At 41.9% G+C, this 14,722-nt stretch overlaps 1 protein-coding gene across 3 annotated transcripts in view; it reads right to left on the bottom strand.

Annotated features, from left to right (window-relative positions):
• The window catches only part of PSEN1 (presenilin 1), a 67,054-nt gene extending 54,421 nt beyond the window's left edge, over positions 1 to 12,633 (bottom strand). Inside the window, exons 1-3 of one of the 3 annotated variants that reach the window (XM_065940071.1) lie at positions 12,505 to 12,633; positions 5,121 to 5,202; positions 4,888 to 5,027 (exon numbers count right to left, since the gene is read on the bottom strand). In XM_065940071.1, coding sequence (XP_065796143.1) covers positions 4,888 to 4,974 — 87 coding nt within the window. In that variant the 5' untranslated portion in view covers positions 4,975 to 5,027; positions 5,121 to 5,202; positions 12,505 to 12,633. Of the gene's footprint in view, positions 1 to 4,887; positions 5,028 to 5,120; positions 5,203 to 9,810; positions 9,862 to 12,504 lie in introns of those variants that run through there. The other 2 variants (XM_065940073.1, XM_065940072.1) reach the window with 2 other exon arrangements.
• Between the last annotated feature and the right edge of the window lie 2,089 nt (positions 12,634 to 14,722).

Genomic DNA, 14,722 nt, shown 5'->3' with positions numbered 1-14,722 from the left:
ACTGGTGAGAGATAATATTACACATTTATGGTGCTGTTATGTGTGGCTTGAACCTAGAGCTTGTTTTTTTTTTTTTTAAACAAACTATTAAGATCTGTGCCAAAGACCTCTTGACTTACTCTCATGCAAAAACAAGCATGTTTTTCCGGAGGTCACCCCAAGATTTTAAGTTCTTTTTTCTCTTTACTTCATTTTGATATGAGTGGGAAGGAAAACCAATTCATTACCATGAACAGGACAATATCATCATCCAAAGGCTGACTGGTTAAGCCTGTGAACCTCATTCAGCTTAAATTTAGATCACGCCTTTCACTTATTTTTTTCTCAAGGTCCCAAGTATTTAATCACCTTTAAACATCTTTTATGTCTGCATTTTGTTTAATTTCATAAGATTTCTCACACTTTAAAAAAGTGACCCACCATCATCTAGAAAATGAGAGGGTTAGTTCTACCAGCTTATGATTTCTTAATAACTTAATAAAGTTCTTGGCATTTAGTCTTTTGAATTCAGAAGATACTGCAAATGACCTTGTTTATAAAGACCAGACACATTTTAATGCTGTAAATTTAGCAGAGCTGAAGGTAACAATCTGCATGTATTCCTCAGCAATTGCTTTACAGAGTATTATCATTGACCTTTTAATGAATTTCTGCTTTAAGACTTCTTTTTTAGTTGGCAAATAACTGATTTTTTTTTCTTTCTATTCTAAATCAAAAAGGCTGTTGACAATTAATTGCCTTAAGGACTAGAAAATTTGGGTCAGAATAAACTAATGAGAATTAAAATATTGAATATTCAATTTATAAATCTAATTGTTTTTCTTCAAGGTCACCTTCCCTTTAAATCGTTATTCAAATACAGTGGCTCTCAAATTATGGTCCCTGGACCAGAAGCATTGGCAGGATCTGGGAAGTAGTCAGAAATGCAAATTCTCTGGCCCTATACCAGACCTACAAAATCAGGAATTCTGGGTTTCGGGCCAGAGAATTTGTTTTAACAATTCTTCCAGGGGACTCCAATTTGAAAATCACTGCTGTAACATATTTTAAAAGGTTTAATTAACAATATAAATGAATTTTAGACTTACTTTAAAAAAAATCACTTCTTTGTATCTCAGAAAAGCAAAAAGGCCTCAGCTAATCCATGATAAGGGATGTAAGTTTATATCAAATCAAAACATGAACTCTACCCATCAAAATTTTGCACCAGAAAATAAAAACTTTACAAACTAATAGGCAGTTCAATGGTTAAGAATCCACCTACCAACTTGGTCCAGGAAGAGTCCTACATGCCACGGGGCTGAGCCTGTGTGCCACAACTATTGAAACCCTCACACCTAGCTCCAAAACAAAAGATGTCACTGCAATGAGAAGCCTGTACATCACAACTAGAGAGTAGCCCTGTGCTCACAACTAGAGAAGTGCTCAGCAAATGATGACCCAGTGCAGTCAAAATTAAATAGAAAACAAAGAACTTCAGTTATTTAACAGCTTACAAGCTTTGCCCTTCGTCAAAAACACTTGAGTTATTTAGTCAGTCTACCTTCCAGTCTCCAGTCCCTCTAGATATGGCCAACCAACAGCAAAAACATGAGGTCCACTCTAGCTTCCAGCAGAGGTGGTGCGTAAACTAATGGAAAGCAGTTAACATTTTTGGTTGAAGCAGGACACGCATTCTTCAGAGAGAAATAAAATGGATTCTCCGCTTGGTTCTCGTGACATGCCAGACTATCATTTGACAGCTGTTCCACATAAAAATTGGAGCTCTGCCCCACATGGTGACAGCAGTGTAGATAATGACATGGTGTCAAGAGCAGTGATGTGATGGCCAAGGAGTGGGTCTAGAGAACAGGGCACCCTCTCACACAAAAGATGAAGTCCTTATGCAACTGAGATTCACTTCAGATTTTTATTTGCAGAAACAAAATTTAAATTTTTCTCTTGTTAATGTGAGAAAAAAAAACCCCAAACCTCTTTGTTCTTTGGCAGGGAGATTTGTACTGAACTGGTGTAGAGACACTTGGTCATTAAATTCTAAAGTCAGCTCAGAAACATGAATAAGGTGCTGGTTTTAGAGATTTTATAACCTAGTAAGGCTAACAAGCATAAAAAAGTCAAAACTGAAAACTAAAAACTGAAAAGGTGAAAACAATGTAACTCCTCTCATTTGTTACCAGCAGGAATTAAGATGTTTTATATGGGCTAGTTTTCTAGAAAATGAAAGTCTGCTTAAAGTTTAAGTCCAAAAAGTCAGTATTTTTATGAAACCTCTTTATAAAGCACAGTAAACATTTCAGTCTTTTAAATGGAAACTGACAAACACAACTGAAGCTTTTATCAGTGGCAAGGACAGAATATAAATTCCAATGACCAAGACCTCAGGCTATCATGCTTTTCTGGTTTCTCTGACATCAGTTGCTCTCATTTCCCCACTACTGTTTGTTCAGTCAGTCATCATGGGCACCTTGAAGGCTTTTGCTCCTTTCCACAGATATTCCCCACCTAGCATATTCTCCTCTTGCGACCTTCCTTCACATCCAAAAATTTTCCTCTTTAAAAATACATTTCTTTTTAAATTATGAGATTACTGTATTATTGAACATGTGGAAAAAACAAAGGGGAAAATCACCCAAATCACCCATCTTTTCCTTGTCAGGCTTTTATTGTATGAACATAAAACAATAAATGGAACAGCTGAACATTAGCTGGACTACACAGAAATTTCTAAAATAGTTTACTTGAGTTCAGTCTGTCTTTATAAGATATAGAAAACTTTATTTTCATATTCAGGCCTGCTGAATATTTCTTTTAAACATTTTTTTTTTTTTTTGGCCATGCCATGCAGCACACTGATCCTAGTTCTCCAACCATGGATCAAACCCACACCCATTGCATTGGAAGTGCCTAGTCTTAACCAGTGGACCGCCAGGCAAGTCCCTTTAAGACTATTTTTAATTGAAAAACATACAATGATTTTCATTTTTAAAAGGAAAGGATAATTCACCTATTTACCTAGTCTGTAAGGAAGTTATTCACTCTCTTTTCAGCTTCAAAAATATTTGTAAATGAATATTCTTTTCTTTCTGTAATATCTAGTGTAAAATTGCATGCTTGTGTACTCTAAAGATAGAGTCATATAGATAAGTACTTTAATAGAGCAGCTATTCAAAGGAGGGGAAGACAGAAGGAAAACTTGCTCATTCACGATAAATGTCCCTAAAATGCCAGGCCCTAAAGCTGCATAATGTTTGTGAGAGCACCGAGTAGGAGTCCAGCGCACTGAAGACATTCAGTATGCTGGTTTCATCTCCTGAGGGCAGACGAGTGACCTTTAACTTGTTAGTTGTGGAATCTTTTGTTTAAAGGGATCCATGGAAGATTGGTATGTGAAACAGACAAAACAGGAGCAGCTCTGGCTAAGGAAGGAGACCCAAGTCTGCGATTCCCACTTTTCTTCTCTCTCCTCTGAAATAACAGTTTGAAAATGAGTACAAAGTCTGCAGCATCCAAACTTACACAGCCGTACCCCAAGAACGTTCTAATTCAGCCCAGTCTAACTTTTCAAAAGGCCATTCCTAGGGAACAGCAAAAAGGAGAAAGTCAAGCTGCTGACACACAGCAGTGAAGCAAGTGTGTTGTCAGAACACTCCTTATTAACCATCCACCCAGACACAAAGGGCAACAGCCCCTCTCCCGTCCCCATCAACCCCTCAGGTGTTCTCTTTCAGGGTTTCCCTTGATATTCATTTTAAATTGATCTCACTTGTTTAAAATCCTCTAACAATACAGTGTGATCTGCTTCTGATGTCCCCAGAGAGAGTCCCCCTGTCGATTTACACTGTAGGACAACTCTTCTTCCACTAGTGTTACTTCTTCCATCAGTCACAACTTCCCAGTTGGCTCCACTCGAATCCTAAGCACCCATGGAAGTTTCCTCTGGGAAGCCTTCCTCCCACATTTTGACCCTTAACTGAATTCTCAATCTCTGGCCACCCAGTGCTGTAGTTCGCCCCTCAGTCCATGAACTAACCCTCTGCAGATCGGGCGGATAGTCCTCCAGCTTCTGTGGCTGCTTCTAGTGACATGCACACACTCGCCCATGAGACAGTCCATGCTCTTTCAGACATACAGCACTTGTGAGGAAGTTTCTCTTTCCTGATCTGGAACCTCTCTCCTTCCCCCACTGGCTCGGCCCTCTGGTTCGCACAGGGGAAAGCTTGGCCCTGCTCCCCACCCCCTGCAGCCTATCCGGCTTACAGTTGGCCTTGTGTTTTTCCCCATTCCGGCTCCACCTCTAAAAATAATACCGCCGCCCCAGTCGTCTCATAGGCCATCTGTGAACTCTGCCTTCAACATGTAATGATTAGCTAGCAGAGGAGCAGGCAGCTCTGGTCTGTGTGTGGAGCTGCCGAGTCTCTGTGTTCCACGCACAGATTACATCCCTTTCCTTCTTCTCTCTCTGACCTCTCCCAGGACTGCGACACTCAGTCCTGCATTCATCACTCTGTCAAGGAGCACTTACTGAGCACCGTCAAGAACCAGGCCGGCCAGGCACTAAAAAACTAAAAGCAAATAAAATGTACTCAGCCCACAGAAGAGTAAGAGCAAGCTAGGCAGGGTAATAAACAGCTGGGGAAGTTGGAGAAGGCATCAAAAAGGGAGGTGATGTCTGAGCCAGGGAGGAACCGTATCAACAATCAAGACTCACGCAGCCTTGCGTCCCCTGCACCAAATGGGACAGTGCTTTCCCTTACTTGAAGTTCAGCAAATATGTAAATTGGGTAAAGCTGACAAAGCCTGCTCGGTCCTGTGCCTCTCCTGGAGGTGAGGGAGGGTGGTCAATGAATCCACAGTCTGAAAGGGTAGTTGCAGAGGTTGACACTGTACCTGGCTACGTACAGTATTGCTCAGGTGGTTGTCCTCGGACATCTGTGCATTCTGGAAGTAGGACAAGGGTGCGGGTAGCTCTGTCATTGGAGCAACTGTACAGATATACTTTTTCACAGAAAACAGAGCCTCTTGAGGTTCTGAAAAAGGGAAAAAGAAAACAATCTTTTGTGCGTTACAATTATACTTTTATTCTGAAACACTTTCGCAAATGACTTTCAGCAAAAACAAACCTTTCTTTCATGTGTTCTCCTCCAGGCCACGCTTTCTAAGGACCCCACAGGCTGCTGTCACTTGCTGGCTCCTGGATTAGGTCTGGAACAGATTTTACTGGGTTACCCAGAGTTGGTTAAGTTCTAGTAAATCCATTCACACCAATTAAACACTTACAAGGCTAATTTGTAAAACAGAAATACATTACTATGCCAAGACCTTCAGTTGACAAACTTTTGTCAGCTCAAGTTACTACTTGGTAATAGGTAGATCTGCTTGAGAAACCAAATATTTTCAATCACTATCATATCTAATGATTTCAGATCTAGAGCAAAGGGTGCTAAATGATCTTAAAGAATGTTCTTGTCAACATTCCTTTTCCGATCCACCTTAATTTATATCACCATAAAATTATGTTTTGTGCTTTTAATTTATTTTTATCATCTCATTTTTTCCTTTACCACAATGCTCCAAGGCAGCAGAACTAGGTAACATATATATTTTACAAAAGCAGAAGGAGACCCAAGTTCAGTGACTTGCTTAAAAGCATTTATCTGGGCAGACCAGGACCAAAACCACAGACTCCTGACCCCTAGCCTCTCCTCTGCCTCCTTGCACCGCCTTGCTCATACACATTACTCCGTCTCCCAGACTTCACCCTCCCATGTGCCTGTCTAGGTACCTGAATGTCCATTAGCCAATTCCTTAGGACTTCAACTTTGCTTTTCATTCAGTCTTCAGAAATACAGAAGAAGAAAAAAATGGTTTGCATACCTAAGCAATACTCTAATTAATTTAAAGTGTCTAAAACGCTACCATGTACATACTTATATGAAAGCACATTGTCAATGTCGTTTCATTTCAGGATCTTCTATCCTCTAAATATTATTCTGCTTTTTTTTTTTTTTTTTTTGCTTTTTTATTCTAATGATTTTTTCCATAGAAAACCACATAAAACAACTTTTTCCTTTAGTAAAGGCATTGATTTCCAATTAACCCTTATCACCTATATTTGGATCATTTAAATCATGACAAGTTCATAATCAAGGTATGCTTTCCTTTCTATCCCATATATTTTTGGAGGGACATGCCATGAGGCACTGGGGTCTTAATACTCCCACCAGGGATCAAAACCATGCCACCTGCAGTGAAGACAAAACTACTTAACCATGGGACCACCAAGGAAGTCCCTATCCTACATGCTTTTAAATACTGTGCCCACTTTTAGCCTCCCCTCCAACTTCAGCCCTTAGTAAGCTGGCGTGAGATCAAAAGATTGCAAATTAATATTAACTAAAAAAGATGTAATTATATAATGAGATAATTCTGCCTAAAATATACAATATTAATGTTTTAAAAAATAAAATAAATAAAATTATTTTTAAAATAAAATGAATTAAAATTAACAGTAGACTCAATGGTTACTTTTATGGGAACTGATCACCAGAAGGAGGTACACAGGAAGCTTTCGAAGTTATTGGTAATGTTTTGTTTCTTAATCTGGTTGCTAGTTACACAGAGGTATCAATCTGAAAATTCTCTGAGCTCTATACCTATGATCTGTGCACATTTCTATATACTTCAATTTCAAAAGTCAAATAGATTTTTGAAGGTTTAAACCTATATTTAGGGTTTCACAACATGTATGCTAGCTTACCCAAATAGGAGGTGGATTCCAGCAGAGCAGTTGTATTCTCAAAGTACTGAAAGCAAATGTTCTGACCTATGCTTAGTTGACTATCTAACTGAGAAGCTAAAGGCAAATGAGAAAGAAAAAGATATACCAAACTGAATGCAGAGTTCCAGAGAATAGCAAGAAGAGATAAGAAGACCTTCTTAAATGAACAAGACAAAGAAATAAGAGGAAAACAGTAGAACAGGAAAGATTAGAGATCTCTTCAAGAAAATTGGAGATGTCAAGGGAACATTTCACGCAAGGATGGACATAAATGTTAAAGACCTAACAGAAGCAGAAGAGATTAAGAAGAGATGGCAAGAATACACAGAAGAATTATACAAGAAAGGTCTTAATGATCCAGAAAACCACAATGATGTGGTCACTCACCAAGAGCCAGACATCCTGGAGTGTGAAGTCAAGTGGGCTGTAGGAAGCATCACTATGAAAAAAGCTAGTGGAGGTGATGGAACTCCAGGTGAGCTATTTAAAATCCTAAAAGATGATGCTGTGAAAGTGCTGCACTCAATATGCCAGCAAATTTGGAAAACTCAGCAGTAGCCACAGGACTGGAAAAGGTGTTTTCATTCATATTAGGTATTGTAAGTAATCTAGAGATAATTTAATGTATACAGGAGGATGTGTATAGATTATATGCAAATATTATGCCATTTTATAAAAAGGACTTGAGAATCCAAGGATTCTGTTAGCAGTGGGGTCGGGGGGGGGGGGGGCGGGCTTGGTGGGAATCCTGAAAGCACTTGTCCTCCATCCTCGCCCCCCACCAAAGGACAACTGTATTTAAGACACATCTGTATTTACATGTAAAACACTAAGGCTAACGAAAGGTGAAAGAATCTGCCGGTGTACAATTATAGAGCAAGTAACAGCAATTTCAGAAGCCAAATATTCTGACACCCACCCAGCCCAGGTCTTTTGCCAGTTCACCTGAAGAAAGCTCATGCCTCCACTGATGCATTAAAGATCACAATGCTGACACTTCCTGGAAGACCTACCCATTATATGGAGCTCAGTAGGAAGTGGAGGTAGGCAACAGGGCTAGCTAGGTCTCCAGTCAGGCCTGGAGAACAAACAAACATTGTTGGTACAAAGAAAGGGGCAGGCAAAGCTAGATTTGATTCAGGGCCAGTAACAGCTGAAAACAATTGATGACTGCATGGAGGCGGCCAATGACCCACTGTCCCAGCAGTGTGGCAAAAAGACACTACTGGACCTTATAACATTACGAACAGCGCCCTGAGAACAAGAAAAGACAGTTGTTGGGAAGTGGGGATCTTTCACATGACCTGAATTGCAGAGGGAGTGGGAGTAGGGATCTAAGTGGATTTCGGTGTTTTCTCTCTCTGGCCATCTGCTAAAGATTTTTTGAGACTGATAAAGCACAACACTTGAATTCATTGCTATCCATTTCCTTTTTTCTCAAACACTTGCTCAATCAGATAAAAGGAAAAAGAAATCCTTTTCTGATGGGCAGTTATAATTTCTTTCTATTATACATGAAGACTAAAAGCCCCAGGAGAATACAAATAATCTCGAAGTTTAAATGTGCTGAACAGAAAAATTTATCTAACCAGAAACCTTCTATCCATCAGCATTTTAAAAAGTATCACAGGATCAATGCATGCTTCTGTCTCTCACTACATCCCAAGGTAACAAACTAAAATTAATAATTTGAAATTAATCTAAAACATCAGAAATACAGCCTAGAAAGACACTCAATTTTAAGAGATTAGAGAGCAAATAATCTCCCCAGTCCCACAAGAGGCTTCGTGAGAGTGACAGGCCCTAAAAGAGCAAGCACAGTGATACATCCAATTTGGTGATTTTTTTCCCCCTGCTTCCTCCCTTCCCACTCTACTGTGAACCATCTGTGGTAGATTAGATTATTATTCAGCATATATTCACTCCCCCCTCCAACATGCCCAAGAAAGGATGTTGAGCTTGGCTCTGTGAGTTGCTGTGGCCTCAAGGTGGGTGCAGTCTACTACCCACTCCATGCCTTTGGGCTCAACCTGACAACTTCCTTTGGTCATGGAATCTTGGCAGATGCAGCACAAACAGTTAAACTGTGTTTGTGCAGGGGGCCCTGCCTTCCTGTACTTCTGCTGTTCCCTCAAGAACTTATTTGGGTAGTCACTGCCCCTTCAGCCTGGGGCCCAGAACAAGGGCAAAGCAGAACTGCCCGAGTTGTCACCTTAAGAAGAGTGAGAGCTAACGCTCTAAGGCACTGAGTTTGGGGGAGGTCTACTATGTAGAGTTATCATGGTTGTCTTTAAGTAATAATGGTTATGTGGGCTCAGAAGGAGCAATAAAAAATGAACAAAGACATAAACCTAAAATCCTTTATCTGAAACCCTTAAGACTAAACAGGTTTAGAATTTATGTATTTTTTGGATTCTGTAAAGGTCAAAGTGAAAGTTGCACAGTCGTGTCCAACTCTTCGAGACCCCATGGACTCTACAGTCCATGGAATTCTCCAGGCCAGAATACTGGAGTGGGTAGCCTTTCCCTTCTCCAGGGGATCGTCCCAACCCAAGGATCAAACCCAGGTCTCCCGCACTACAACATGAGGCAAATGCTATGTTTTATAATGCTCCCCCCAGGGTATTAGATAGAGCCACAAAATCAAACACACTAATAAATATGTAGTGAAATATACAGTGAGTCTTAAGTTACATAAAGAGGCTCAGGTTAGAGTTTGCCGTCAAATGATTTAGGAGCTTTTGACCTGAAAACTGTGGATATGGGACCATGGTCCTGTATTATTACTTATATAGTTAAAGAGATTCTTTTCCTCTCAAATTTCCTTTCAGTAACTCTACATGAAAGATGTAATTAAAATGAGTCATTGTGGAAAATCTGTTGTGGAAATGGCAGAACACAACTAATCTTTAACAAAGAAAAGGACTATTCACAGTTAATTTGTAAATCATTGACTGTTCTCAGCAATGCATTCTCTTGTTTGCTTTAGATCACCTTAAGGAACTGTACAAGGCATAGTCAAACATTAATACCCTTTAATCAACAAACACTTGTTGGGATTCTTCTGCACAAACACACACTGTGGCAGGTACGAGGGGTACTAGTGCATCCGATGATGCTTCTGGTCACTTAAGGCGCTTACTATCTAGAGGGGAAGACAGACAAGAATGTTTTTACATTAATAACATGTTGAAATAAAATTATTCAGCTGTACTGAGTTATATAAGATACATTATTCAAATTAATTTCACCTATTTCTACCTTTAAAAAATTTGCTCATCAGGTGAGATGGGGAGGGAGGCGGGAGGGGGGATCGGGATGGGGAACACATGTAAATCCATGGCTGATTCATGTCAATGTATGGCAAAAACCACTACAATATTGTAAAGTAATTAGCCTCCAACTAATAAAAATAACTGGAAAAAAAATTTGCTCATCAGAAAACTTAACACTGACCTTTGTAGCTCTCACATGATGTTTCTATTGGACAGTGCTGCTCTAAAGCTTCAGTTCTTTCTCTGACAAACAGGCTTAATACCGAAAATCCCTGACAACCTTTTCCTTCCTGAAGCTTCCCTCCCTTCCTCAGTTCAGTGACACTGCACCGTGGAGGTTCTCCTCCCACCACTCATTCCCCTCAGCTGGTTCCTTATCCTCTTCTACCCTCTCATTATAAGTGTTTCTAGGCTCTGCCTGGGCTTCCTTGTCCCCCTCCTTTTCTTAGGTTTCTCCTCCACTGTTCCAAAATCAACTGGTAAGGCTATTTAAGGGACACACGTTTACAGCTCCAGGCCTGTCCACGGGATATTTCAACTACTGGCACTTGAAAAGTGATACTTCTAAACTGATTTCTCCTCTTCCAGACTCTCCTTTGCTCCTAGCTTTCTTATTCCTACGACTGTTTCCCCCATTTTCCAAAAAAAGCCTCCTAGTCAACTTCACATTTTATTCCTTGCTTCTCAATTGACCGTCATATCCTTTTCATACTTTTCCTCCTTTCTAAGCCTCTGTCACCACCAAATTTTCATTATATCTCACCCGGATCATGCAAAAGTCACCTCAAATCTCTCACTCATTCTAGACCTTATGTACCTAAGGCAAAGTTCTTGTCACAAAACTTATTAAGAGCAAAGCTCAAAACACCTTCCAAATCTGCCTGGCATTGATCACACAAAGGAGAGGCACTATAAATTTTTCAGAATACATCCAAAAGAAACAAGTCTCCCCTGAAATCTGAGGTAAAGCAGTGGGAGAGCAGCAGCTGAGGGAACCTGGATCTGAGGGAGGGGAAGGGGACCACAAAAGCCTTGCTGACAGACAAACTTTCTATCTTTCCTGCTGGAATGATTCTCAGAGACCAACTCCAATCCCCCAGTTCTCCCCAAATGGAAATTCATGCAGCAGTCTAGGACAAGAGGCAGCCACTAACTTAAAATTCAGCACCAGGCCATATCCACCCAGAGGAAAGTATGCCCAGAGTTGTGATAACTATTTACTCAAGGAAGATGAGCCAACGAATGTAAAAACAGATGATAGATGCCGCTTCTATCATCTACTTTTCTCTGGAGAGAGGAGGGTAAGAAGTGAGGAAATCCATGCACTCAATAAATAAGCTTCTTTTTCATTGTTAAGGGCTTGTTACTAAATGGAGGTGGGAGGGGGTTTACGTTGGCAGAACTCTGTAATGAGTTAAAGGAGAATTGAAACTGGCTTTGGCAGGTGACTGAAATCAGTCAAATGCAGTCGGCTCCCAATCTCGTTCCTGTTTTTATTCTCCTCCATAAGAGTAATTTAAAGTGCACACTGGGTACCGGCCGCTTAGGATCCAGAGAGTCGCTCTTTGTAGTACACGCTGATATAATGCCCTCAATTCAACTCCGAGGGTGAAAACCTTTCCATGGTGAAACGTAACTCAAGTAACAAGATGCGCTTAACCAGATGTAATCTCCACCTGCCTCAAACTTGAGAGAATACTTACGCCTTTTACAACGTACTCAGCCATATAGTGATTTGCCTTCCATTCTTATCTCCCATAGTAAACCTTGAACGCTTTATTCCGCTTGTCCAAAGCAGGCAAACAACGCTTGTAAAATTATTAAGGTGACTTTCCTACCAGAGAAGCAGATACTTATTTGAAAGGAATCTGCGGGATCAAAAAGCCAAGTATCCAAAATACAGACAAAGCACTGGACATATAAGCCTCGCGACAGTCCTGATTAAGGCAAAAGCCTCAGACCCCGGTGTTTTCCGCCTCGAACTGAGACAGAAGGAAATTAGCCCTGAGTGCCACTCTCTTCCCCCGGACAAGGACACACTCAGGGGACGAGGCGTGGAGTTTCACCAGTTGCTCAACAAGACCCAGCGCAAGGCGCTTCCTCTTTTCTCCCGCTCCAACTCCAGGCAAGACGGTCAATCCCCGCCCAAGGCACCTGCGCCCTGAACTGTCTTCGGGAAACCAGCACTTCCGTACCAAGGCTGAGGAGGGGAACTCTCTCTTCAACCGGACTGCGCGCCGCCCCCGGCGCCGGAGAAACGGGCCGCCCCTCCTGGTTCCCCACACGGGGTTACTCGGTCCCCGCCCGACCGCGCCCCGCGCCTCATCCTCGAGGACACCGGCTCCGCGGCCCGGACGGCGACAAAGGGCCCGGCCCTGCCCGCAGCCGCCCGTACTGGCGCCGGATGTGAAGCGCGTTCCTGTCACCCCCAACTCCCCTTCGGGTACCTACCCTTCCCTCGCCTCCACCACCACCGGCCTCTAGCAGCCGAGGTTCCCTCCCGAGCATCCGCTGTTTTGTTTCCGATGTGAAATCGCGGCCTTTGGAGCTGATGGCCCAGGCCCCACCCAAAAGGCTTCACCGGTGTCGTCACTTCCGGCCCGGGCGTCGTTGGTGACCCGCCCGCCGAGGGGCGTGGCCCTGGAGGGGTCCCAGCGGCGTAGAGGCGGGTCCCAGGGGGAGGGGGCGGAGCTTCCGGTGGTGGCGTTTGGGGCGAGGGAGCTGGCGCTTTAGTCGGGCTTCTGACCTGGAGGGACACCCCGCCCCTGGCTCACCAACCCCCGTCCCCGTGGGCGCCAGCGCGGGGAGGAGGTTATCAGAGATTAGAGGCTGCTCCTGAGCTGAGGATCAAGATTTCCACGTAAACCAGACCCAGTGTGTGCTTCTCCTGGCCTACAAGTGATCACTACAAGTGATAGTACATTAAATCTAACGTTTCTTTCATTTCTCTACAGCGTTTCTCAATGCACATCAGCGGCACCGCAATCAAAAGGAAAAGCTAACAAATTGTAAATCCCTGTGCCCTCCACCCCCTCCCTAATGAATCAAGACTTTTGGTGGGTGAGGAGAACCTTAGAAACTGCATTTTAAACAAACATCGTCTGGGATTCTTGGGTTCCAAGTTTAAGAACCTATCTTCCTAAATAGTAAGCTTTCAAAGCATGACTGTCTCATTTTTGTAATACCCAAATGTTAGAGTAACTGGTGCACAGTGAGTTGCCCTATGATCCTTTGATTTTTTGCATCTGCCAGCTTTCCATTCAGATGGCTGTAAAAACAGTACCAGTAACTAACTCCTTAAGTAGCAGACCACACACATACTCATCTGAAAGCTTGTGTGTTAGTCGCTCAGTGGTGTCCGACTCTGCGATCCTATGGACTGTAGGCCATGAGACTCCTCTGTCCATAGCATTGTCCAGGCAAGAATACTGGAGTGGGTTGCCTGTGCCCTCCTCCAGGGAGTCTTCCCAACCAAGGCATTGAACCCGCATGTCCTACCTCTCCTGCACTGGCAAGTAGGTTCTTTACCACGGGCAACACCTGGGAAGCCCCTTAACAATGAATCAGTTCAGTTCAGTTTAGTTGCTCAGTCGTGTCCGACTCTTTGCGACCCCATGAACCACAGCATGCCAGCCCTCCCTGTCCATCACCAACTCCCTGAGTTTACCCAAACCCATGTCCATTGAGTTGGTGATGCCATCCAACCATCTCATCCTCTGTTTTACTATCATGTAAAACGAAAGGTGAACAATGGAGAAATGTTCAAATGCACGGGTAGTTAATCAGAAAACTGAAAATGAAATCAGTAACAGCACCTGGCCAAATGAGACTTTTTATTTCTCTTAAATTTTCCCAAGATAACCCTTCGTATTCCTAGAGCATCAATCCCCAACCCCTTTCTCTTCCCCGCCCCAATACATGGATTTAAGTAGGTTTTACACACAACTTTATATTTAAGAACAAAGTAGTATTTGTTTTTCCATTAACAGGGAATGTTGGTGAAATAAAAAAAAGTTGACACCCCCCCAAGTAAAATTTTTAAAGTTCTCTTCTCCCACTTCCCTCCTCAAACTTCACAAGGGTAGGAATTTTTGCCTGTTTGTTCACATATATTACAAGTGCTGAGAACAATGCCTAGCACATAAAACAGTTCTATACATTTGTTAAACAAGCAGAGGCTAAAAACCCATCCATCTGTGAACTAGTTGAGTCTCTTTGAATGCAACCTGGGATGTAAGTACAAAGTCTTCAAATGCTGACAAACTATCTTAGGAACAAACAAAAACTTTGTGCAAAGATATTCATGGAGTATTATTAATAGCAAAAATTGGAATGTTAAATGTCTTACAATAAAGTATTCTTCACCCACCACAGAATGCGATTAAAATTGTTTGTAAACATTATGTGTAACAGAAAAATGCTTATCCTGTTAAATTAATAAACATCTTTTATAGACATTTGTGCATATGGCAAAACACATTCCTGCAAAAAGGAAATAAAAGTGATTTAAAAAGCAACCACTGGCAGAATAACTGGACTACAGATAAATTTTCCTCCAGTATTCTGTATTTCTTCACCTTTTAAGGTATACAGAAACCCAGGAAGCACTGAGGAAGAACCAGTAAAGACACAGACTGGAGGAACAAGGCTAAAGTGACATCCCAGGGGA

This window comes from Muntiacus reevesi, chromosome 7, assembly GCF_963930625.1.
Source record: "Muntiacus reevesi chromosome 7, mMunRee1.1, whole genome shotgun sequence".
NCBI classification, from domain to species: Eukaryota; Metazoa; Chordata; class Mammalia; order Artiodactyla; family Cervidae; genus Muntiacus; species Muntiacus reevesi.
The sequence above is the reverse complement of the archived record's forward strand: the minus strand, read 5'-3'. Positions and strand labels throughout refer to the sequence as shown.